The sequence below is a fragment of the Aptenodytes patagonicus genome, chromosome 7, assembly GCF_965638725.1.
Source record: "Aptenodytes patagonicus chromosome 7, bAptPat1.pri.cur, whole genome shotgun sequence".
NCBI classification, from domain to species: domain Eukaryota; kingdom Metazoa; phylum Chordata; class Aves; order Sphenisciformes; family Spheniscidae; genus Aptenodytes; species Aptenodytes patagonicus.
In genome coordinates this window covers 47,862,190-47,887,261 of record NC_134955.1, presented here as the reverse complement: position 1 = coordinate 47,887,261, position 25,072 = coordinate 47,862,190, and the positions used below count along the sequence as shown (strand labels likewise).

The 25,072-nt window shown below is 57.5% G+C and overlaps 1 protein-coding gene across 3 annotated transcripts in view; it reads right to left on the bottom strand.

The window, feature by feature from the left end:
• Nucleotides 1–332: 332 nt before the first annotated feature.
• Nucleotides 333–25,072, bottom strand: part of TMEM63C (transmembrane protein 63C) — a 37,262-nt gene continuing 12,522 nt past the window's right edge. For all 3 annotated transcript variants that reach the window (XM_076345175.1, XM_076345173.1, XM_076345172.1), the window contains exons 2-24: nucleotides 13,514–13,628; nucleotides 13,077–13,297; nucleotides 12,612–12,691; nucleotides 11,544–11,631; nucleotides 9,265–9,302; nucleotides 8,702–8,844; nucleotides 8,340–8,391; nucleotides 7,798–7,906; nucleotides 7,286–7,359; nucleotides 7,100–7,180; nucleotides 6,844–6,964; nucleotides 6,592–6,725; nucleotides 6,232–6,354; nucleotides 5,583–5,736; nucleotides 4,892–4,998; nucleotides 3,962–4,048; nucleotides 3,367–3,432; nucleotides 3,095–3,257; nucleotides 2,744–2,849; nucleotides 2,367–2,534; nucleotides 1,962–2,077; nucleotides 1,725–1,796; nucleotides 333–1,643 (exon numbers count right to left, since the gene is read on the bottom strand). In XM_076345175.1, coding sequence (XP_076201290.1) covers nucleotides 1,431–1,643; nucleotides 1,725–1,796; nucleotides 1,962–2,077; nucleotides 2,367–2,534; nucleotides 2,744–2,849; nucleotides 3,095–3,257; nucleotides 3,367–3,432; nucleotides 3,962–4,048; nucleotides 4,892–4,998; nucleotides 5,583–5,736; nucleotides 6,232–6,354; nucleotides 6,592–6,725; nucleotides 6,844–6,964; nucleotides 7,100–7,180; nucleotides 7,286–7,359; nucleotides 7,798–7,906; nucleotides 8,340–8,391; nucleotides 8,702–8,844; nucleotides 9,265–9,302; nucleotides 11,544–11,631; nucleotides 12,612–12,691; nucleotides 13,077–13,274 — 2,493 coding nt within the window. In that variant the 5' untranslated portion in view covers nucleotides 13,275–13,297; nucleotides 13,514–13,628 and the 3' untranslated portion in view covers nucleotides 333–1,430. The remainder of the gene's footprint in view (nucleotides 1,644–1,724; nucleotides 1,797–1,961; nucleotides 2,078–2,366; nucleotides 2,535–2,743; nucleotides 2,850–3,094; nucleotides 3,258–3,366; nucleotides 3,433–3,961; nucleotides 4,049–4,891; nucleotides 4,999–5,582; nucleotides 5,737–6,231; nucleotides 6,355–6,591; nucleotides 6,726–6,843; nucleotides 6,965–7,099; nucleotides 7,181–7,285; nucleotides 7,360–7,797; nucleotides 7,907–8,339; nucleotides 8,392–8,701; nucleotides 8,845–9,264; nucleotides 9,303–11,543; nucleotides 11,632–12,611; nucleotides 12,692–13,076; nucleotides 13,298–13,513; nucleotides 13,629–25,072) is intronic.

Below are 25,072 nucleotides of genomic sequence, written 5' to 3'. Positions count from 1 at the left end.
CCAACAGAGACCCACAGCTTGCTGCTGGGCTGCCTTTTAACCCCCTCCCCCCTCCCACCAGGACTGGCATACTGTGCCACTCCCCCCCACCCCACGACACCAGTAATGCTGAGCAGTGCCATGGCTGAGCATCTGCCTTCGCACAGCAGCACTCTCCACGCCAGCAGTCCCAGTGCCAGCAGAGCTGCGTCGTTGTCCCTTCCCTCACTCCACAGCCCTGGGATGGTGGCCAGAATTGCTCTGAAGCCAGCAGGAAAATCAGGAGCAGGAAAATCAGCCCCAAGGCCAAAGCGGGGCCGAGCGAGGAGCCAGCGCGCTCAGGTGGGCTGGTGGGAGAGAGGCTGAGCAGGGTGAGGATCTGCCCTTGTCCCCAGAGGCCTCCATGGCTGCTGCGGATGAGCTGGAAAACCCCAGGGATGCTGCCCGGGCAGGAGCTGGCGCATTTACACTGACCACAGCAGGACTCACACTCAAGGGGTGGTGCGGCGGCTGCGGGAGCATCCCATGGCTGCGGCTTGTGGGTGACGGCAGGATGCAGTGGACCAGGACCTGGAGGCCAGGGTCCTGCCAGCCCCCTCTCCATTTCTGTTGCAACAGGATGGAGCCATGCAGGGTCCCATGGCCAGACCCAGGGAGAGCGCAAGCACAAGGGGGATGTTGCCGGGGGGAGCGGGATGACAAGGAGCTGCCCTCACGGCAATTAGACACACCCATCCCTTGACCTCCCACTCCTCCCCGAGGACCCAAGGGCACAGGCATGTGCAGCGGTGGCAGCGGGATGGGGTGGGAGGGTGGAGAAGAACTGGGCTTGCATTTTGATGCCTGCCTCAGGGCAGGCCCACGGGTGCTCAGGCAGATGTGGGAGCAGCCCTGGGCACTCACCTCCTTTAGGCTTTAACGGGCAAAGCCTTGGGGGTGGCAGCGGGGACGGGCAGGAGCCTGCATGGCCGGCACCAGGGGAGGCAGCGGGATGGTCACCCCGAGCAGTGGGAAGCAAGGGTTAGGGGTGGCTGTCCCCTGCCACTGAGGACCTGTGGGACAGCATGGCGGTGGGCACATTCGTCTGAGCTGTCTGGGCTGCTTCCCCCTCACGGAGGGTCCAGGGCCTCCCTCCTGCCCCCAAAAGCATGGCATCTCAGAGAGACACTCTCCCTACGCCGCTGCACTTCCTCTTCCCCATGATGGGCTGGAAGAGACAGGTGGGGACAGGGTGGGGCATGGGAGGGCTGAGCCGGTCCAGGCAGTGGGAGGGACCGGCAGAGCCTCCCGCCACCTCCCATGCAGTGGGGTCTCCCCCTCACATCAGTCCTGTCGTCCCCCTGCCCTGTCAGCAAGGTGGCCCCCACCAATGCTGGGAAGGCTCCTTCCTGCCCCCCCGGCACATCCTCCGCTCTCCGCATGGCCAGTCCTCGCCCCGGTGGCTGGGATGCTCACTGGTAGCGGGCCTGGCTCTCCATCACGGGGCCGCTCCTGTACTCGCCCTCCACTGTCTCCAGCTCTGTCTCGAAGCTCTGCAGCCCCCCGTCCTCCCCATCCTCCACCGGCTCCAGGTGGTTGCCCATGGTGCCGTAGCACTGGTGTGCCGGCGAGGCTGCCGGTGTTAGGCTCAGCTCGGGCTCCTGCAGGACGGTGGCCACGAAGAGCTGCCCCAGGGGGCGGTGGGAGGTCAGGGTACAGGAGAGCAAGGTGGGGGGGCTGTCGCAGGGCTGGGGAGGGGTACTTACATTGGAGTTGGGGGTGGAGGAGACGCTGCTCCGCTCCACATCATTGAAGGCGCCCTCAGACTGGTCAGACATCTGGGGAGAGGGAGGCCAGGATGAAACGACAGATTGGGGGTCCCCCAGCTGCAGCTGGGGGGCAGCCAGGCACTGCCTCAGACTCCCCACAGCAAACACCGCAGAAAGGCGAGGAGGGGATGCAGCGGGGCAAGGGGAACAGGACGGGCGGCTGCCTGCACTCACCTGGTAGCTGGAGGGTTTCCGTGGCTGCAGCTTCTTCAGGCAGAGGCCAAAGAAGGAGAAGATGATGCAGGAGAGGAGGACCACAAAGGTGAAGAGGGTGACAGGGCGGGTGGGACCTAGAGCAGAAAGACACTGGGGCAGCACATGAGCCTCCAAGAACCTGTTGCACATCCAGCTGAGACCTGCTGGCACCTGCTTTGTGTCTTAGAGGCTCTCAACCCCCTTCCCAAAACACTAGCTGACACCCCCCTCATCTGCCAGGTCTCCATCACACCTTTCCCCATCCCATCCCCCTTCCCACCCTCCATGCCGTGCCTAACTCAGGAGTGACACCGGTGGCTCGTCCCCCCAAGCATCAGATGTGACCCTCAGTAGTGGGAGGGGGCAGCCCCGAGCTCTCCCTACCGAGGCGCAGGACGGAGAAGAAGAGCAGCCAGAACATGCAGAGGATGGGGGCCACCACGACCTGGCTGATGGCGGCAACATGGAGGCGCTGGTTCAGTTTGGTGGGGATGTACACGTAGTAGATATTGTACCGGTCAACCATGTGCTTGAGCAGCATGTAGAGCAAACCTGGCAGGAGGAGAGGGACAATTTGGGGGAAGGACAACAGGGACAGCCAGGGCTCGGGGACAGCCAGGGCTCGGGGGCAGTGGCCCGGGGACAACACCCTCCTGTACAACACGGGAAGCTCATACTCCCACAGTGCTGCTGGCAGCTGGGACTGGCCATTCTTGGCTCGGCCGGGGGCAGCAGGACTGGGGGCATGGTGTCGTACTCACCAAAGGGGACAATGATGGGGCAGGTGATGCTGTAGGTCATGACGACAGAAAAGATGCAGCAAGTCCAGGCGTACTCCAGTCCAAACTGGAACTGGTAGGCTTGGCTCTGGGGCACAACCAACAGCGCCATTACCGCCTCTGCCTCTGCAAAGGCTGCCCTTGCCTTTGCACCCTGGCCCACATGATTGCCTCCCCCTGTTATTCCCATGGGGCTGGGGCCAGCAGTGCCCCTTGCATGGTGGCTTGTCCCCACAAGCCTCCCCATAGGACTGGGACAGCCTGAGTTTCCAGCGAGCATGTCCCTGCCATGCCGGGGGTCGCATAGGCTTGGAGGTGACCAAAGCCACGTACCCGCTTGACGTGGAGCCGCTCGGGCTCAGACTTGGCAAAGCAGAGGCGGGCGGTGTAGACGAGGAGGCCCGGGATGCGCAGCAGCTCCATGGCCGTCCCGATCAGGCTGGAGGTGACCACGTAGTTGACAAAGAAAGCGCCATTGTCCGGGAGGAAAACGCACCTGCCCCGGGGACACAGAGGGTGAAAGGATGCTTGGGCAGGAAGCCAGGAGAGCCGCTGGGGGTGGGCATCAGGCACTCCCACTCGCCCAGGAGCTCCCTGATACTCACTGGAATTTGATATCGGCCTCATCCAGAAAGTGGGTGTCGAAGAGCCAGCGGAAAAAAAGGTCCAGGCTGGAGGGAGGAGAAGAGCAGCAGCTCAGAAAGAGGGGGAGCCGCAGAGCAACATGGGGGGCACTCAGCAGGCGCGTGCTTTCTCCTGCCGCAGGTGGGCAAGACCCTCTGGACCCTACGCCGCCAGAGCAGCCCCTTCTGCTGCACAGGACCTCTGTGGCGTGGGTGCTTGCCTCCCTGATGTTCAGGATTGCTGTAGCTGGGGCTACGCAGATACCTGATCTGGTCCTTTCAGGGTCTGCTGAAGGGCTGACCCCAAGCAGGGCACCACCAGCACCCTCGGGTCAGCCATGGCAGCCTGGCAAGCTGCTCCACTCCCCTCCTCCTCCCCAGGGGAGCATTCTGTCTGTGACCATCTGGGAGCAGCTTGGCATGGCTAAAAAGCAAGTGTTTTCCTCCTCAGAGACAGCCATGTTTCAGCGGCAGTGGGCCCTTAGCCCTTTGGGGCTGGCTTGCAGGAGGCGAGGGGCCTGGGTACGATCCCGACAGCTGGGGAGCATGGAGAGCAGCACGGCAGGGTGGTCCATACCTGCTCAGCCCCAGCGAGGGCAGGATGATGACCATGAACACCAGGAAGAAGAAGCACTTGTGCATGGTGAGCTGATTTTCACTTGACCTGCGGAGAGGGGAGGCAAGAGAAGAACGTTGCACTTTTCTGAGGCAGAGCAGCCGGTGGGGGGAGAGGCTGGGCTGGGTCTCGCTCTTCTCCAAGGAGCTACTCCCAGCCCCAGGAAGCCACGTGCATTTGATCTGTGCATCTACTGGGGCCTTGCAAAGCCTCTCCCAGTCCGGGGAGTCACCATGAGGAAATCTGCTGTAGTGAAAGCTCTTGTCCTCCCAGCCTCTCACCTCCTTCATCCCTGCCCTCTCCTACCATCCCTGCTGGTATAGACATCCAACAAGAGGCAGCTGGCTGTCTACAAAGGGTTCAGGAGCCCCCATTTCCCCTGGGAGAAGGAAGGGAGGTGGTGACAAAGCTCCTGCAAGGACTCAGCAGACTAGGTACAGGGGTTGGGGCCAATGGAGGGTCAAGACACAGAGAGCACATTGTAGGAGCTGGGCAGAGTTTCCTCTGCTAGGAGACTTTGAGCATCCTGAACCCATACCTCCACCTTGGAGGGCTGGGAGCACGGTTGGGATGTACCACCCCAGTCAGGGCCATGGCCCTGCTGCTGCCAGTCCACCATCACACCATCCCTTTCCCAAACTTCTTCAGACCCATCTTAAAACCAGCTCCACCTGCCTTTGTCAGCAGCCTGGAAGTGTTCAGGGCTATGGCAAGGAAATGGTTCCTTTGGGCATGGATGTGGGGCTCTTTCCATGGAGGGCAACACCCATGGGGCTCTGTGGGGGTCTGCTGCTCCACTGCCTGCCTCCCTGCAGGTCGGGTCCCACGAGTCCTACTAAGGTTCCTCCCATCTACCACAGCCCTGGGGGAGCGTGGGGCCAGCCCTGTTACCTTGTCCAGTGCGACTCGAAGAATGCCGAGTAGTAGACAAGGAAGGGCAGGAAGACTGAGAAGGCCCAGAGCAACAGCGTGGGGAAGAACTGGGTAATGATGGGGTTCTGCAGGAGGAGAGATGCCGGACACCCCCTCAGGAGCCTGCCAGAGCTCAGCCACACTGGAGGCAGCTCTCTGGGCCTCCTGGTGCAGGATGGTGTGTGCAACGGGCAGGCTGGGGCATCCCCTCCCTGAGCAGGGGCGTTTGTTTCAGGAGATAAGAGCTTGAGGCCAGCCAAAGGCACCACGGGCATGCTCTGAGCCCCAGTGCCCGCCCAACAGCTCACAGGTCAATGAGCAGGAAGGAGATGTGCTGCTGGCAGCTCCTAACATCTCCTGGAGCTCTTCCCACCCCCCCTCCTCTTGCACAGACACAAACCTGCCCTCCCCCATGGACACCAGCACCAAAGCTCAGGTTTGCACATGTGCCCCAGTGCTCTGCCACTGGAAACACATCAAGAAGGGGATGGATGGCAAGCGGGGGCACGACCACTCCTTGCCTCAAATCAATGCTCATCCCAGTGATGGCTCGTCTTCTCGGGCCAGTGTAGAGCTGGTGTCCTCCCCCTGCTGGTGCCCTCCCCCTGTCACGGGCAAGCCTGGAAATGGACACCCTTTGGGAAAGCTGGCACAGGGCCCCAGGGACTACCTTGAGGCTCTCCACAGGCTGTGTGACGTTAAACATATCCATGGTGTTGACAATGATGGCTGGCGTGGTGAGGAAGAAGAGGAGGACGAAGAGGCAGATATTAAGGAGGATGAATCTCACCCACCAAGATGTACCACGGACCGATAAATTCTCCCTGTGAGAGGAAAGCATGACTCGGACATGGTGCGGAGGAAAAGCCACATGTCCTGGGTCTCCTAGCCTGGCTCCCCAAAGCTCTGCCTCCCACTACCCACACCGACCATTCTGACAGCCCCTGCTCCGAGTTCAACCTCTCGCCCCTCCCCATGCTGCTGCGCTGACACCTGCAGAGCCCCCAGGACCCGAGTATGACTGCAGTGGGGGGTCCATGCCACCAGGAGGCTTTGGAGTCACGCTGCAGATATCAGAGCCTGGTAGTCACCCCAAACCTTGCCTGGCCAAGCCCTGCCACCCGCAGGGTGATCACCCCAGTCACCCCTGGTGACTTCTGGTATGGCCACAGGAAGGATTGTCAGCCCCTGCCACCCTGAGAAGGCACCCTACAGGTATGGGCGCAGGTTCCCCACAGCTATATGGGTTCCCTATAGCTATGGGTATGTGTTCCCCCCAGCTGCTCGCCCTCCCTCCCTCTCCCGCCACAGAGGTTCACCAGATGATATCGCTGGGTGCAGGGGCATAGCGAACACCCCAGTGGTGTGACTTGACCACAGTGGTGACAGAGGACTGCTGGGGGTGCTTGCGGCAGCGGATGTGGCTGTAGTCCTTCAAAATCCTGCAGGAGGAGGGAGCCAGGGGTTGGGTCCAGACTGAGGACTCAGGACCACCCCCCCACCCCCCATGAGACCCTTCCCGCAGCCCCAACAGAGCAGCCATCTCTGCAGGTGGCAGAAGCACAGCAGAGACAGACCCATTGTCTGGCTTTGGCTGGAGGAGCCAGCAAGGTGCCCCAGCAGCGGTGGCCGCCAGGCTGGGGGACATGCCTGTGCTGGCACGTCCAAGGGGCACTCACACAGCTGTCATCCGCTCATCCTGGAAGGTGACAAAGGCCATGTCGAGCCGCTTGAGCATGATGCGGTTGCGCTCGGCATTGAACTCATCCGTGAGCTTCTCCTCCAGCTCCCCGTAGTACTGCTCGGCGTCCACCTGCGGGAGCAGCCGGGGCTCTTCCACGCTCATCGGGCTGTGGCACAGGCGAGCTGCCATGCTCTGCCCTGCCCACAGTGGGGATGTGCTGCCTGCAGCCCTGCCTGCACCCACCTACCTGCTCAAAGCCACAGAAGCGGCAGCAGAAGATGCGGGCACAGGGGTGGGTTTTGATCATGATCTTCCCCTCTTTCTGCGCCTTGGTGGTGAAGTAAAGCCGCCCCTTCATTGCCTTGCGCCTGCCGGGAAGCCGATAGGGACAAGAGTCATTTGGGGAGCAGGAGACAGACAGACGGACAGACTGGGTCCCTCGACATGCTGGGCCGGAGCGATACACCCACCCGCAGAGGCAACCAGGACCTGCACGTGCTCACCTCTCCGCATCCAGCTTCATCAGCTTGCGCACATCGAAGCAGAACTGGACGTTGGTGACAGTGCAGCTGGGATAAGCCTCGCTGCGGGCACAAGGACACGATGGCACCAGGAGTTGGGGGACAGGGACAGCCCCTGCCACCTGCCTGCCAGCGGCCCTGGCAAGGCTGTGGCACACCGCTACTCACTGGAAATGCTTGATGATAAGGGAAGGGTCTGTGATCTCCTTGGGGATGTGGGTAACCATCAGTGTCCGGGCGACCTGGGGGAGGAGAAGGGGCAGAGGGGGAGGGGTGGGTGGGGGCCCACAGGCCATTTCGCTGCCACCCTGCTCAACCAGCTGCCGGGAAGGCAGAGGCGAGCCAGAGCACGGACTGCCACCCTGGAGGCTGGTCACCACAGACCTCCTCAACACCTGCTCCCAGACCCCGGGGCACAGCCAGACACTGCCACCTCCCAGGCAGACAGACACAGTAGAGCTTCAGCCTCAAGAGACAAGGCAGCAGGAGAGAGAGATTTGCCTCCGGGCTGCCAGGCTTTCTCCAGAAGCTGGGGAAAACCAGCCTTATCTTTCCCTGCCTGCCCTGTTCCAGGCTGTTTCTAAAGCTCTCCCTACATACTGGGACTATCTTTTCTGCAAAGCACAAAGTTGTCCATTAGTGCTGAACAAGGCAGGGCTGGAGGAAGGGTGGTTGCTCACCTTCTCATTCTCTCTGTATTCAAGGTGGACGGAGTGGTGAGCCATGCAGAGGATGGTGAGGATGAAATAGATGAGGGCAAAGATGCTGTGCAGCCACAGGAGACGGTCCCTGGAAGAGGGGATTGGCGAGCACTGCGGTGGGCGCGTGGCACACGGACCAGCCTGGCGCTCAGCGCCTCACCCACAGCCACCCCCACCACCCAGCAGGACCTCCCCAAGCCAGCTGCCGGACCCCCGCCCCAGGGACAAGAGGGGAAGCATCCAGGGTGCTGCCTGAGATACTGCAGAAATGAGGCCACCCAGAACCTCTGAGAGCACCTCTGCCCGCAGCAGGGCACAGCGAGCAGTGCCAGCAGGCTGCCTACCGCAACGGTGCTCGTGCACGGTGTGGACAGACACGGGGGCTACCATGAGCAGCATGCTGCTCATGTGGACCTGTCCCTGTTCTGGGACTGTGGTGAGTGCCATGCCTGGCCACTCCCAGCAGTGCCTGCTGCAGCAGCAGCACCCGCAGCCCCCCCCCGAACACAGGAGCCACGTACTGTGTTGGGATGTTGGCGATGGTTGTCCGGCCGAAGTGGGTGGGATTGTGTCCTGCAGGGGAAGAGAAGCAGGAGGTTATGGGAACCCAGTGCAGCATGTGTGTCCATGCTTGCAGGGTTAATAGCTCTGGTCTTTGCTCCCTCCTTTTCCATCTCCCAGGTCCCCGCCAAGCCCCTGCCACCCTGAAGCCCCCGCCTCCTGCTTTCCTCTGTCCCACAGCTGATGGTGGGTTCCTGCTCACACTGGGGCTCCTGACGGAGGGGTCCTTCTGCCCTCTGTCCCCAGGGCAGGGTGCTCGGCCTGAGGATGGAGAAGCTTGTGCCATGCTCCTGAGCCTTCCCGCAACTCGGGAAGCACATACCCAGGAGGTCCCCCGAGAAGTTGACGGGCAGGATGACGGCCACGGAGAGCACACAGACCAGCATCAGCAGGACCAGGAGGTGCCGCTGGAAGGAGAGGTAGGTGGTGGCGTCGATCCCACACTTGCTCTGAATCTCCTCGTCCCTGGGGGAGAGGTGGGTGGGGGTGAGCGCTGGTGGTGCCTCCCCACCACCTCCCGCCCCAGGGACACTGGCTGCTCTGGCCTCACACAACCCATGCCAGCTCATGGCATCCTGCCTGTGACATGTGGGATTTGGGCACAGAAGGAATGGGGGATGCAAGCAGCCCTCAGGCTGCCATCCCACTACGGGACCAGCTCCTACCAGAAGAGGTTGAAGCCCATTCCTTTGGGTCAGGAGCCAGGGGCCAGGAGGAAACACAGAGGTGAGCTCTCTGCTCTCTCTCCCAGGGGATGTTTTAGGAAGGCTCTCCTCAGCTGCCAGTTCCAGCAGCTCTGGGTGATGCGTGACCACCTATGGGCACCGGCTCCCCAGGGGCGGGCAGCAGTGGGGCACAGCTGCGATGCTGAGGACACACACTTACTTCATCTGGTAGATAGAAATGAGCCAGGAGCAGAATCCCTGGAAGGGAAGAGAGTTGGGATGAGCCAGGGGCAGCCACCTCCACCTCTCCGGCAAGGAGCCGGGACATGGCACGCACTGGGGATGTGTGCAGAGATGGTGCTGTGCCTGGAGCTGGGGGGCTGAGCAAACGGAGGCAGCACCCAGGGCAGCTCAGCGATGCTCAGCCCAGCAGCTTGTCTGCAGTGGTGGCCAAAGGCAGCTGCCTCGGAAGGAGCAGGAAACACCGGGCATCTCTGTAACACAGGCTCCTGGCTTCCAGCAGCTTCCTCCTCCGTGCTTTCCCCGACAGTCCCTAACATGCAATGCGCTTTTTTGACCACTACCAAGCGCTGAGCCGGCACTGCCATAGAGCAATATATGACAACGCCAAGATCTTGTGTAATAGCTCATTCCCTGTCACTGCATATGCAATATTAGAGTTTTTCTCCTCTATGTATTACGTTACATTTTACCAGCGCTGGAGTTCATGCAAGTTCAAGGTCCCTCTGCAGTCTTCCCTGTCATGGCTGTACCGAATAACACTTGGCCATCAGGCCCCTCCTCTTCACCTCCTTTCCAGAGGGTTTATGCTGACCTTGGATGGGAGGGACCCCAGGCAGCCCCCTGTGGTTCCCTTACCCTGTCCCATGAGAGCTGGCAGCTTCTTCCTCCTCTCTAATCCCGGGCTTTACCCAAGCCAGGACCTTTCCTCCTACCCCACAGCTCAGCTTCGTCTGATCGACCGCAGTGGGAAGCTTTGGATGTGCAGGCATCCCCGCGTGCCTGACAGCTCCACAGGGGTCGGACACCCCATTAGCACAGCTGGGCTGACTCCCCTCCTATGCCCCGCTCCGGGGCTCTGCTCTGGAGAACCATGTCTGGGAGGTTGTCCATGCAGACCCCAAGCTCCCTGGCCTGTAATTTCTTGGGTTTTCCAGAAAGCCTCCTGAAAAACCAGCGTTCATCAGCTGATTCCCAGCTCTCTAGGATGCCCACGTGCAGGAGAGAGATCGCATGCTGCAGTCAGTAGCTTGGCTATTCATCTTGGGGAGAGTGAGGAGTCCCATGCCTGCTCCTGGGAATTTGTGATGGTAATGGGAATTTGTCAGGCTGCTTTTATTGCAACCTCATCCTCCAACCCTGCTGTTGGAGGGATGCTCTGGTGCTTCCCCGCAGAGAAGGGCTCCTGGACAAGAATTTGGTTGAGCTCCTCCTCACTGGATACAGGCAACAAAACTTTATTTAGCTCTCCTGCCATATTCTCGCCTTCTCCAGCAAGCATTTTCTATCTTCACCACCTATCGGCCCTACAAACCCTCTGGCAGGTTGCCTGTTCCTGATGTGTGAAGAAAAATCCAGTACTTGCTTTTATGCTCTCTACAAATTTCTCCTCAAACTCCTCTTCCCTCCCACCTTAGTGCCTTTTACATCTAACCTGGCAGAGTTTAGATTTTCCTCATTTGGGAACAGCTTGACTTTTAAAAAGGTGTCTTCTTACATCTAATAATCTCCCTTAATCTGCTCTTTAGCCATGCTGGCATTCCCTGTGGTCTTTCTCACTTATTTTTTGATGAGCAATATATATTTGCCCAGAGCATCCAGTACTGAGCCTTTAAACAGGCCTCCTGCCACCTGCAAGGATTTTGCTTCTTTACCTTTCCTGCCTAGGTTTTTTTTTTTTAAGAATTTCTGTCATTTTTTTCATAGTCACACCAGTGACTGATTTTTGAGCTTTTGTTGCCAAAAAAGAGAAAGAAACAGACAGAAAAATGTGTCGGTCCATGCTCATTTCCAGCAAAACCTGGTTTGTGCCTGGTGTGGTGGAGAGAAACAAAAGATGGCTTTAAAGCCCCCACAGCCCACCATGCCAGCAGAGGTGGAGGTGTGATCCAGGGGACTCTGTCCTGCCGGAGCCAGAAAAATCCCCGTGGGCACACAGAGCAAGGCTCTGGCCATGCATCCAACTAGGTCCCCGCAGCCGGCAGGGACAGCCATGCAGCCGGGAGATGCTCGCCCTGGTGGGAGCATCCCTCCGACCTGCCATTCAAGGTAGATGCCTCAAACAAAGCCAGCACAAAGAAACCCTCCAGCTTTCCCAGGAATACCCCGCTGCTAAAGAGGTGTTAAGCAGGAAACCCACACTGGAGGATTTAATTTCTCCCGTTTAACTTCTGACCTGAGTTCCCCATGAAGAGCAGGGAGGGCTGGGCCAGGATGAGCCCAGCCTGGGCTCCCCCTGCCACGGCTGCCAGCACTCACCACATCTTTGTTGTCGATATCCAGGGGGCTGCTCTCTGATGGAGACTTCTCCTTCTCACTCTGCTCTCCGTAGAAAAGCGACGTCAAACTTTGCAGTCAGTGGCGGAGCGGAGGGGTGAGGCAAGAGAGAAGCAGCAGATGGGAGAGGATGAGCACCCTCCGAGAAGCTTCTCCTAGGAAAGCCGCCCAGGAAATGCCTCCCCCCCTCCCCGCATCCTGCACTGAGGCTGGACCAGTGACTACCGCTGGGCTCGGGGAAGGGGCTGCACTCACTGCCTCTGCACCGATCAGTCCCTGTGGCTTCTCTGTGGCCCGGGCCCACAGCAGGGTGGCTGGTGGAGAATTGGCCTTGGCTCCAGGACGAGAGCCTGCTGAAACTGATTTTTATACTCCACTGGTTTCAGCCTTCAAATGGCATTTTGATCTCCCCGGTAAAGGGAAATATTGCCTGTCCATTGCCAGACTCAGCTCCAGAGCCTGAGCCCAAGAGGAGCTGGAGAGGGGAGAAGGCAGGAGAGGGGCTTTTCCAACATTTCCTCCTGCAAAGAAAGATGCTCTGCTGCCTGGGGTGAACCATGCTCTGGCAGCCAGACAGCTGCAGGCAGCACAGCCCACCTGGAAATCTGGTCCGGGCTCTGTTTTCACCAGGACACTGGTATTTTGGGGGGATTCTGCACCTAGCCCAAAGGATGGGCCAGGCAAGCTGCTCTGCTGACATGAGGTACAGTGTTATTGCTGCGTGTCTCCCTCTGCCTCCTCCGCTGGCCAGCCCTGTTCATCCCAAGAGCGGCACGGGGAGAGGCGGCGTCTCAGTCCCCACCCGAAAGCAGCTCTTGGGCCTCTGTCCTTCCCAGGACGGTGCCCTCCCTGGCACCGAGAGCACCATCACCAGATGGTGCCTGTAAGAGGGAATCAAAGCTGGCTTGGGCTTTCCCTCTCCCTGCAGCAGGTGGTGCCTGTGCCTCCATGGGCAAGGGCAGCCAGGCCATTCCTAGTGGCCTGGCCCTCCTGTCAGCCCTCTTGGAGAGGATGGAGCCATCACCTGCGGTGGCCTCACGTCCTGCTCACCTATCATTGTCCATCAACAGCGCCAGGCGTCCATAGTCCCAAGCTGCTTTCCGAAGGCAGGAGAAGACCAGGAGGAGAAGCTGGAAGAAGAGGGAAGAGGAGAGATGAAGGGTTTTGTCGCAGGGTCTCACCCCATGGGGTCTCCCCACATCCCTCCTTTCTGTTTTCCCACTCATGAGCCCAAGCTCATGCAAAACTCTTGCCTGAAGCCAAACTGCTCCTGCTCCATGATCTCACCACTGCTGCCCAAGTGCCACATGCTGCCCACCATGATGTGGGCAAAGCTCTTGGTCCTCTGCACTTACACCCATTCCCCCAAACAGCCAGGCAACAGGCATGCACACTGCACACACGTGTGGCTTTCGGCACACCCCTAACACACACACTCGTGCTCATAGCCAGTCTCTGACACCCCAGCCTGGGGCTGCGGTGCCCATGGACATGGCACCCTCCTGACCCACTCACCAGCCAGAGGATGAAGTTGATGGCGAGCACAGTGGGCACACCGCCAAACGGCAGCCCTTCCAGGACGGTGCTGCGGGAGCGGGCGCTGAAGCATTGCTCCTCTGTGCTGTTCACTAGGGCATCCAGGAAGCTGAGCACGTCCAGCGAGGTGGGGCCGGCACCACCAGGTGCTGGCTCCACCGAGTACATGCTCTCCATTGGTGCCGTCGTGGGGCCTCACCCTGCAACATAGGGGCAGGGGTGCGGACGGAGAAGGCTTTGCTTGAAAAGGGGCTGTGGCTCTTTCAGGTCCTCCAGTGAGGTCTGAGGAGCTCACTAAGGGCAGGGAGGGGCTGTGGGACACAGGTCAGGGGGTGTTGCTGAAGAAATCTCACAGCTACCTCATACCCTTTCCCCACCCCATTAAACCCCATACTATTTGATTGTCTCCATCATACCTGAGACAGGTCTCTCACCACGTCTGCCCCTCAGTCCTGGAAGCTGGGTTGAGCCATGGCCACCTTGGTACGGTCAACAGGCAGGAATGAGGAGCTGAAGAATTTGCTTGAGTTTCTGAGAATAAGATCAATGATCATGTTAACAACTGGGCTGCTAGGGCTGTGCTTGCTTTGCTCCCCGCAGCCAGGTATCATCTACTGTGTGTGGAACATCCCCAGCCCTCCCTTCTCCTCCAGCATCACAGCCTGTGTGACTCAGGAGTTGTGGGACCTCCCTTCCATCTTTCTACCAGAGCAGGATTGCTCCTTCCAAGATATCTTGAAGTCTTCAGAAGAATCAGCTTCTCAAAACCCTAAATGCCAAGGTTCCCCCCATTTCCCCAGGAGCTGATACCGCAGGCTACAGCCCTCACTGGTAGGAAATACTTAAAGGCCATTAATGGCCAAGACTGTGGCATGTTTCCAAAACCTTTCCTATGACCATGCTTTAAGTAGGAGAGGATTCTCTCCAAACCTGCAGTGCCTGGGACCCCTGGGAACAAGCACCCTACAGCAGCCAGCATGAACTAACATGGCTGTCACGGAGATGCCACAGACCTGCATGCCAGGACAGTACTGCATGGCTATTGCACTCACTAGAACTATAGGAGGAGAAGGAACCAGCACAGCAAACGCTAACAGACACGGGGTGGGGACAACAGGGCCAGAGTCTCTCCTCCTCACATGCCTGCCACGTCTTTGTGCCTTGGAGCCCCCGCCAGCACCATCAGGCAGCTGCTCCCAGGCCTGGAGAGCTGCATGGCCTTCAGAGGAGGACAGCTCTGACTGTGGTGAGACCAACCACGTCACCAGGGTGAGAGGCACCCTGGGACAGCAAGGGGTCTTCCGGGTGTTCTCAGGACAGTCCCTTAACAGGTCATTGGGGAGTTTCTAAAATGGCAACCAGGTTGGGTCCCTAATGTCTCTTCTAAAAAGGCCCCGAGGTAGGATGTCTAGTACTTTTTAGGTAGATAAACCCAGAGGGCTGAAGACCCTGCTTAGGGGAAGACTGAGGTTACTGGGGTGGAGGGAAACAGATGGACAAGGAAACTTTGTCTTTGGAGGCCTTGAGCAACCAAATGTAATTTTGAAGTTGGCCCAGTCCTAGGCATGAGCTTTTATCAGCTGACCTCCAAGGGGTCCCTTCCAACCTCAGTTATTCTATGTCCCTATTCTCAGGGACTTGTGCTGCTGACAAGAACATCTGGCCTGCCTGAAGTTTATAAGGAGCTACGTGAGTGCCTTGCCCCACAGACATGCTGAGCACAGTATATTGTGGTCTGTGCAAAGGCCACGTGAAACCTCATCATGCCCATTAACACGTACTCCTGTGAGCTTTGTATTCAAGCCATTGGGCATTCATTCATCTCTTTCCTTTTTATCTATATTCCAGTCACAGCTGGGACCCTGCTGCAGCCCTGCAGTCACCCAGCCACAGCTGATCCCTGCTGCAGGATGCTCACAACCCACATGGACAGGACGGAGGAAGAGGAGCAGAAGCCACGGTCTGATTAAGCAATGGAGGAGTATGCAAAGACAGCCAGCACCTCCAGGGACCTGGAGATGCAAAGTGTTTATGGTGGTTTTTTTTCCCAAGACTAAACAGGATCAACTCTGCTTCAACACCAAAGGAAACCTGATTGAGGGGTCCTTGGGGAGCACAGAGCAAGCATGCACAAAATGCCTCGGCTTAGAAAGGGGATCTTCCTGAGCTCTACACGGATTTGCTTTTGTTGGGAAACATTTACTTCTGCTGTGTCAGTGTGACAGATGGGAGACTACAGCAGCACGTGGTTTTATGTGCACTGCTGTAGCCTCAGCCTCTCTCTCTCAGATCATGCAGCTTCCTGCTTGAGGAGATTAGTCCTGTCCTAACGCTCCTGAGGAGCCCAGACACCCCACTCCGTGGCTCAGCAGAGCGGGTAGGATGGGGGTGCTGGGACAGGAGCTGACACAGATTACATGTCTGAGACACTGACTCTCTTTGACATCCTCATGTGGGGAAAGGAAAGACTGAAGAAGAGGGAGGCTTTCAAACACAGAGTTGACAAAAAAAAAAAAACAACCAGGCTCTGACAGCCTGACAAATGCAATCAGGTGGACACCAGGGATTCCCAAGGGATTCTCAACCCAAGATCTCGAGAGGGTTGAAGAGCTTAAGAACCAGTCTTGGTGCCTGCAGTTTCCAAATTAAACACAGAGAGATGGTCACTTGCTATTTTCTTCACTTCTGAAGCCTAAATTCCATCCCAAAGAAAAATCTCCACTGGAAGCCAAAGAGTGGCTGGGATGCTTGGACCAAGGCTATGAGCCCAGCACAGCCTGAGGTTCACCCCACTCCAGGGTTAAGCTAGCATCTGGCTACCTGCATAGATGCCTCGAAGGGATGTCAGAAGCTGCTGAACTACAGGCATCAAGATCCCCAGGACATGCAGATTCATGGCAGTCCCTCTTATTGTGCATATGGTGCAGTGTCACCTGGGGCATGGGGCTTCAGTGTCTGCTACAGATCTGCCCATGCTGCCTACAGTTCTCCTCAGAGTTCCCTAGCCATATACATATTGATCTGGCCAGTCCATGGTGTCTGGAGACATCATAGCCCAAGCTGGCATGGTTGACCACTAGTGAAGCTCCCAAAAGAACTGCCAGGTCACCTGAGATATGCTGATACTGCTCCAAAGACCATCCCAGTAGACTTGGGGCTGAAGTACCATCCCTCCAGCCAGGTGTGAAGTGAGGGATGGGCTGTCAAAGCCTCCCTGTAGTGCCCTCAGTCATGGCCTGCCTCCCAGCTGGGAGTCCCATACTTCAAGGCCCAGCATGGCCCCATTGGGATAACAACCCCTGAAGAGAGAACTCCAAGGGAAGACCCGTGGGAAACGAGTGGGCCACTGTGACAAGCAGCAGCCATTTGCCCTGGCCTGCCTGCCTCCTGCTCGCCATCAGGTGGCTGTGAAACCACTGGGGTCACTTGGGCCTCTGGCCAGGGTTGGTCCTTTCCTACGGAGATGCTCTCAATCTGTTCTCCCCATGTGAATGTCTCCCTCCCTCCCCTCCTCCTGTAAGCAGTAGAGCCTTCGCCATCTGGCATTTTCAGCTGCTAAATAATTCACTGCCTTTTTGTTAACAAGGAGAGTGTGTCTCTGACCGAGGGAGCTGTTGGACCTTCAGCAAATAAACAAGGAGACTCTTAGCAACCTCTGAGTCCCTTCTCTGCCACCACCACTCCACTACCCAGCGGTAAGATCCTGCAGCTTGTTTCTAGGCACCGTGTTCACACTTGTAGGAGGAACATCCTGATGCAGGATGGCAGGATGAAGGGGATTGTCACAGGGATCAGTACAGGTTGTCTTTCCCTATCAAGTCCTTGTTGCTGCCCCCTTCCTCCAGTAGCAGATATTTTGCTCCTGGTGGCCTAAAGCAATGGGTTCCTCTTGGAGATGGTGCTAGCATCTCATGCTCCAAGCTCTCCTGTCCACAAACCTCCCAAACGCAAGCCTTCACCCACCCAGCCAAACTGGTTCCTGTCTCTCCACCCAGCACTGCACAGAGAAATTTCAGGAGCAAAAGAGTCCTGAAGCCACCAGTCCAGCTCTGTCCCCTCTCCCTTAGGCACTTCCAACTCTGCTGCCCAAAGGAGCCATCACATCATGCTCAGTCCTGTAACACAGCCTTTGCAGTGTGTCACAGCTCCTATGAAGCTGATCTCAAGCTCATTCTCCTGCTTTATCCCCGGTCCCTTCACCCCCAGATACCCATGGAAACCCACCTCCAAATATCCAAACCAGTACTTTCCTAGACCATTTGTTCCAGCTAATCTCACCTTTTATGGTGCTGCTCTTAGAAAAGCTTATGCAAATTATATAGCTGCAGCGTTACCATTAAAATAACCATTGGGAACAACCAGCTAAAAGTAAATCATGTAAATGTTCTAGGAACAGCACGCAGCAGAAACAGGGAGAGGAGATTTCTGCCCATGTGCTCCAGGAACAGCTTGAACTCAGACCTGTAGGACATGTTCAACCTCCCTCCAACTGGAGGAGATACCTTACTGGGTATACAGTGAGAGATCACACGGACGCTGTAGGTCAGTCTTAAAGTCACTGTTAAAACACCTAAGCTAAATTTTCACACCAAACGTGTAAGATAATTCAGTATTCAGTATTTTGCAATACTCTGGTGACAGCACTGTGATCATATCTTAAACGTCCAAATGAACCCCACAGCATTGCCAGACCAGATCTTATTCCCAGCTATACCACTGTCATTGTGCTTTTCCAATCTTTAATGGCCAGAGGAGGAAATATTGTGAATAACAGAGCTGGGTGGGTGCCTTCACCCCCAGAAGGTGTTAGGGAGAGCTTGCTGTTAGCTGTGTATGAGGCAGTGCCTCCAGATGCCAACCACAGACAGGCTTCGCTCAGAGCAGCCGCTGTCCTGGAGGAGCGACAGCGATGGGCAAGTCAAGAAACACAGGAGTGGGCAGGGTTGCAGCTGAGAAAACGAAGCAATAACTTAGAGGCAGAAATCACAATATATGGTCTATCCAATCTAGGTCTTACTTAGAGAAAAGATGGTAAAATAGGATGAGAAAATGTGCAGAGTACTAGCGAAAGGCAAGCCTTCTTTCTCCTCTTTGCAGTGGCTGTGAATGGACAGTGAATGTATGAGATTTGCCATTGAAAGTGCTTTGCTGGATAATTTCTATGAAGCATTTACAGTGTGTAAGGTTTACCTTGAATACTGAGTGCCCTGTTTGTTTTGCTGATACACCAGCATATGCTTCTCTCCGGTTGGGTGGGCGCTAATCCAAAGAATCAGATTTCCAATTGAAAATAAGGCATTTCTTTTATGCGAATGCAATTTTTCAAAATCTGTCTCTCCCTTGAAGCACTCTGCCAGCAAACTCATTTGCTAGGGGATTCACGGACAGCTGGAGTAGCAAAACACCAAAACAAAGTCTTGGGAGCACTCAGATGACTAAGCCAGGCTTCTCGGCATGCCTGCGCTCACCCAGCCTTGGCGTCCTGCTCCAGCAGGGAGGGCATTACTCATTTCAGCTGGCAGATGGGCAGCTGGGGCACAGGGCTGCTGATGGAGCTGCCCGTGGCCACACAAAGCCAGAAGAAAAGCCAGGCTGAGGAGCCAGACCATGTCTCCTAGAAGGCAAGCATCCCTGTTACCTGACTGCCTCTGCATCCTTCTTCCTTCGCAAGGAGATGTGGCCAGGCTGTGGGAGGGGAAAACAAGGACCGCCATCACAGGAAGATCAGGTTTGTGCCCTGGTGTGCCTAGGGCCAGGCAGGGAGGTGAACCTCTGGTGTCCCACCTTGCGGCGGGACTGCAGCAACCGACCTTGCAGGACTGCAGTGATCGGGGCGGCCAGGAAACCTGAGCCACTGCCACTGACTCAGCACAACTAACGACCTCGGGCTGGGAAAAGGCTTATCAACACCCTTTGCTGAGATCAGCGCACACTCCAGCAGAGGCAGTTTTGGCACCAAAGGGCAGGGTGACCTCTCTGTCCCTGTAGCTCGGTGCACAGGAGAACAGGCATACCACAGGCCATATCCATCCCAGAGGAGGACGAGCACAGAGGGGATGGGACCACAGACACGGCCCTCCAAAACCCCATGTGGGTCCAAGGTGTTCCTCCCTGGCTCTCCCTTCACCCTTCTCTCTTAGAGTCATGACCTCCAGGTCCAAAAAGCAAAGAGGGGGGGGGCTGCCAGTGGCCTATGGGGGTGAGTGAGCACAGGGCAGCAGCATCCCCAGACAGGGCTCTTCATACCACCTTCAGCATCTTCAGGGCAGATGCCTGCACAGGAGACCAGCCCTGCTGTGACAGCACCCACCTCCCTGGGGCTGTGTCCCACAGACCCACGGAGAGTGGAGCCAGACCCCACCGGGGAGCCAAGGTGCTGGATGCAGACTGGTAGCACAAACACTGGCACTGGTGTGAACACCGTGCCCACACCCTGCTAAGGCTACGGCACAGACAACCCACCAGCAGAAGACACCCATCCCATCACCGACAGAACGGCAGCCGCCTCACACAGGACATACACCAGCCTGTCCCGTTAGCCTGCTGGAAACAAGACGCATCTTCCAAACAAGGAGGACCACACCATGAGTGGCAACCTGGCCAGTGGGCTACAGAGGCTGGGGTCAGTAAGGTTTGGAGGCAAAGGACCACCCTGCAGCAACTGATGACTCCTAACAAGTATACAATACCTGCTCCAAGACTAGCTTTGTCATTGCCAATCAAGACATGATTGCTCAGAGGGGTCAGGAGGACTCGACAGCCAGTGTCCCTTGTCCCCATATCACCCACAAGTGACCCTGGGCACATGCGCACAAGTGCTCAGGAGGATGGGGGTTATGAGTGTGGGAGCAAGTGGTATCAATGAGAAAATGAGCGTGAGAGCATGGCTGAGTAAAATAAACCTGCTTAAAGATGGTGTAAATAAACATCACTTTCCCTGCCTGTAAGCTCTGGCACTGCTTCCCCCTCGAGGGGCACAAATGCCCACCAGGCTCACTGCCAGCCAGGGCAGGATGGCAGGGGGAGCAGCTGGCCTGCGAGCCCGCCCAGGCCCTTTGGATGCAAACCCCACAGTGAGCTCCCCTCTGGCACCCCCAGTCCCGTCTCCGAATGCTTCATGTGTTCCCCCTGGCCCCCTGGGAGCTTCCTGCAGAAAGGGATGGTGCAGAGGCGCAGGGACCCATGGCCAGGGACCATGTGGGCAGCAGGATGAGGGAAGAGGCATCTGTTCCTGGGACAGAAAATGCACGTCCTCCCCGCTCCCCTCTCCTCACCCACTACTCCCAAACTACCCCGCCAACACTGACTGTCTAAACTAGGTGACTCAACAGGAGGGAGAGACCGCGACCCTGTTTTGGGGAGCCAAGCAAGTTTTTCTGCTTTCAGGAGTGGCAGGTTGCCACCACCTTCAGGAAATCCTGCGCAGGGTCACGCTGCCCCAAGGGAAAAAACCTGAGACTCACCTTAAACCAACACAGCATTTGAGAGCAAAGCCCTCCCCTGCCATGTCCCCCTGCAGTGGCTGTCAAGTCATCCCCAGCTCCCTGCCCTCCCCTTCTTCCCGAGCACCGCCCTGCAGACCCAGGGGTGGCCGTGTTTTGGCACTGGGACAGACTAAGCTCCATGTATGAGGTTTTTGGACAAGAAGGCATCCCAGCCCTCGGCTTCCAGCGGAGCTCTCTGCAGGACAACATTTGTGGCCTTTCTCTGTAGTACAGCAGCCACCTGCACAAGCCCCTTCTCCCCGAGGGATGCTGCAGACCGGGCAGGGCAGCACTGACTCGTTGCAGCACTCCTCGGCACGAGAATAAAGCCGAACCGCAGGCAACTGAGAGCAAACGGTGCTTATGGTGAGGTCTACAGCCGGTGAGGTTTGTTTGGGCCAGCGTGTGGGAGACGCCGTACACAGAGTATCTCTTCTCCAGCATCTCCTCCACGCATGCGTGAGCCAGCAGCTGCTGGAGCCAGCGCACAGCGATTGGGAAGGAAGAACCAGAGCAGAGTTAATTCGTTCCACTCCCAGCCCCTTCTGCCACATTTGACTAAGCTGCCACTGCAGGCTGGCTCTAACCCGTGTTTGTTTTATATTTCAATATCCTGCTGTGCACACAGTGTGCTTAGCCCCTCACACCACATTTTGTGTGTGCAAAGCACTGAGCAAACATGAGCTAATTGGGCTGCAAGCTCCCCAGGGCAGGGGCCCATTGCTCATTCTGCATTGTGCACCCTTGTCCTCTGACAATGCTTAAATCAACGTATTTCAGCACTAAAGATTACCCAGGCCAGGCCCAACCCAAGCACAGGGCAGGGAGCTGCCAGGCTGCTGGTGGGCAATGGCTGGGAGCAGAGAGCCAGGAAAGGGGGCTTGTAAGAAAGATGGGGACAGACTTTTTAACAGGGCCTGTAGTGATAGGACAAGGGGTAACAGTTTTAAACTAAAAGAGGGTAGATTCAGACTAGATATAAGGAAGAAATTTCTTGCGATGAGGGTGGTGAAACACAGGCACAGGTTGCCCAGAGAGGTGGTGGATGCCCCATCCCTGGAAACATTCAAGGTCAGGTTGGACGGGGCTCTGAGCCACCTGATCTAGTTGAAGATGTCCCTGCCCACGGCAGGGGGGTTGGACTAGATGACCTTTGAAGGTCCCTTCCAACCCAAACCTTTCTATGATTCTATGAAAAAGGCAGGGCTGACTGCAGGGGACGGAGGTTGCTTGCAGGTGGGAAAGGGGCAGGGAGTCATTCCGGGGCTCTCAGTTAACATACACACACATGCACACACTCACGTGCACTCAGGAAAACAGTATTTCAGGAAAACAGTAAAGAGAGCTCCCAGCACCACCAGGTCCCCGCTCCAAGCTGGGATGCTGAAGGCTGCTCGCAGTCCCCAGAGCAACCCCCATGCTTGCAATTAATTAACTATGATACGCGCAGATGAGGACAACTCCCAGCCCCTGCTGCCTGCGTGACTGAGGGCCATGGCAGCAGCCAGGAAGGGCTTGGGCCAAGGGTGCCCCTGGGTTGTTTTTCACCTGCCAGCTCCAGGACCACAGCATGCTGTGCCCACACACAGCCAGCCCGGCAGGAGCAGCTCCCATTTGGCATTGAAAGCCGAGGAAGGCACCTTTCAGCAAGGCTGTGACGGTGATGGGATGTTGGGCATTTAGAGGCAGATTGCTTCTTCCTCCACCCAGGTAACCATGCTCAAACAGAGGAGGATTTTAAGGCCTGTGAGAAGCAAAGTGCCACCTCTGCTGGGAAAAGCACTCCCTCATGGAAAGCTGTATGGAAACCAGGAGCAGCCGTGGTATGGTCAGGGGCCAGGCTGAGGCTGTCACTGCAGGTCTTGGGCATCTTTCACAGTGCCACAACGTGCCAGGAGCGCTGTGGTCCGTAGTGATGGGGGAAAAGGCAGGAGAGAAGCTCCTTTCTCCCTGAGCCCCCTCTGCTGTTTGGGGAGCGGGGAGCTGTGGGAGGTGGAGAGGAAAGTGGGAGGTTTATCTGCTGCCATTTATACAGCCACCTGCTGCAGAGAGACTGCCAGCCACAGGAGCGGCCAGCACAGCCCTTTCCAGCACAGCTACAGACGTCCCCAGCGGGTGGAAGGAACCTCACCCCAGGGCAGAGGCAAGGAGAGGACTGTGCTTTGCACACACATGCACACAAACGCACTTGGGCTGTGCATTGAGGGGGATGCAGACTGGGGGGCAGCCCAATGCCGCACTGCTCAGACCGGGCAACTCTGGTGGCTTTGCACCTGGTGCCCTGCCCGGCCAGATGGCACAGCACACTTGGGGATGGCAGGGACCTCGCCGCCAAGTTGGTGGAGAAAGCGGGTGCATTTCAAGTCCCCTGCACAGTTGCTCTCAGCTGCTGAGTTCCAGCCAGCCCCCCCTTACAGCTGATGCCCACAAGCCTGCTGTGCGATGGGGGGTGAGTGTGGGTGCATGGCAGGCTAGCAGGGGTCTAGCTCTGCTCCATTCCAGCTCGCTGCTGCCTGACAGGGACCTGGGGGCACCCTGCCACCGAGCACCCTCATCCCACAGCCTCCCAGGGGCCAGTATAAGGTGGGCAGCATCATGCTTGTCCTGTTGATCCCCTTCTCCTCGGGCCACCCATGCACCTCCCTCCACACTGCTCTGGGGGAGGCCTTGGCACCCAGCTTCTGCCAGCCTCCCCCCGTTCACTCCTCCCCAGCTTCGAGCAGCCACAACATCCCCCACAGCTGATTCTGCTGCAGGAGCAAAGAAACACTCCTGCCCTGCCCAGCTCCCTTCTCTGCAAGCACAAAAGCTTCTTCCTGAGAGCAGTGGGTTACAACACTATATATATATACACACACACAAAAAATATGATTTTAGAGCATCTGCAGAGCTAGAACATTTCTGTCGCCTGTGCTTGGTGCCAGGAGCAGAGCGAGGTTTGGGCTGCAGCAGGAGCCCACGAGCACACCGCTCGCCAATCCTGGCCCTGATGAGGCTTTCCTCCCACCTCTGCCCAGCTTCCGAGCAGATTTGGGTAACACCAGACGACTGGGATAAATCACATCACCCTTGGAGCGTGGGAGCTGGCAGCTCAGTGAAGGCTCTAGCACCAGTGGGTTGCACAAGCGGGAATGGCCCCGGCAGTGGCTGTGCTAGCCACATCCAGCATGCCAGAGGGATTAGCTCGCAGCATACCGGTTTGAGTCAATAGTGCATCAAAGGGAAGGGGAAGCCTTTGATGGGGGCCTGCAATGGGAGGACAAGGAGAGAAGGTGCTTCCCAAGGTCTGGCTCAGCTACCTCCGTCCCCCGGAGATGCATCCATAGGGGACCCACCAAATCGCCACCTATCCCCCAGTGTGCAAGCAAATTTGGTCCTTGAAAAGGAGGAGGGAGGAGACTGAATCTCTCTCATACCCTCAACACCAGATTGTGCTGCCTTTGCCTGGGCTGTGGGCCAGCCACCTGCCCTCCCAAATCCTGCCCCTGTGCAGAGCCAGCCCGGCACTGCTTTTCACTGGGGCAGTGGAGGGAGCACGCAGTCGGTCTCCCCTGGTCACTGGGGCACACATCCAGCTGCCTCTGCAGCCCACACGGCCTTCGGGGGAGATCAGAGGAAAGCTGCTGCTGCTGCGGTTGGGAAGGGAGGCGGCTCTCCCAGGCGCACGTGGAGCTGCAGACATACGGCTCTGCAAAGCATCAACTGTTCAGCGTCCTCCTGCACTGACAAGACAGCTTGTCCCCATCACTCCCATTGCCCCCGGGGAATTCCCCTTGCCCAGGACACCCAAGCACAGCCCCAGCCACGTACCTGCTGCAGAGCAGAGCACAGCCAAGCACAGCAGAGCAGAGAGCCCATCACACCCACCAGCCTGCTCTCATCTCCTCCACGGAGAGGACCTGGGGAGTCAAATGGCCCTGGAGCATCGGAGGTAAGAGGGAAATCATGTGGCTGTTGGGATGGGCACATTGGTGCATCCCAAACCAGCGGGAGCAGGGACAAGATGCATGGCAAGGACTGGGGTTCAGGATCCTCCCCAACATACACCTACTGCAGGTGGGTGGCCCAGCACATGGGGGTGAGTGGGGCACAGACGGTCAGCACGCAGCCTCTGCTGTGCCAGTGCCGCAGGCTGGCACTGTCTGCATCCACCACACTGCCTTCCTGCCCGGCTCCAGCCATGCCCACTGGCCAGCAGCTGCCCACGGCCAGCGCAAGGGGCGTCGGGAGTGATGGATGTGATAGAGGAAAACACAAGAAATGGTTTCTTTCCCTTCAGGCAGAGAAGGAAGTGTCACATCTGAACATGTACAGCAGCCGGGCTGGGAAAGGGACAAGGCATTGGGAGAAGAGAAGCCGTGGGCCGGGAGGCGCAGCATTGCCCAGAGGACGTGGTGAGACAGATGGGAGATTTGGCAGCAGGGTGCTCACAGAGTGACCTGCAAGCTCTTCATGCTGCAAGAGCAGGTGACACAACACTGCGTAGGGGCT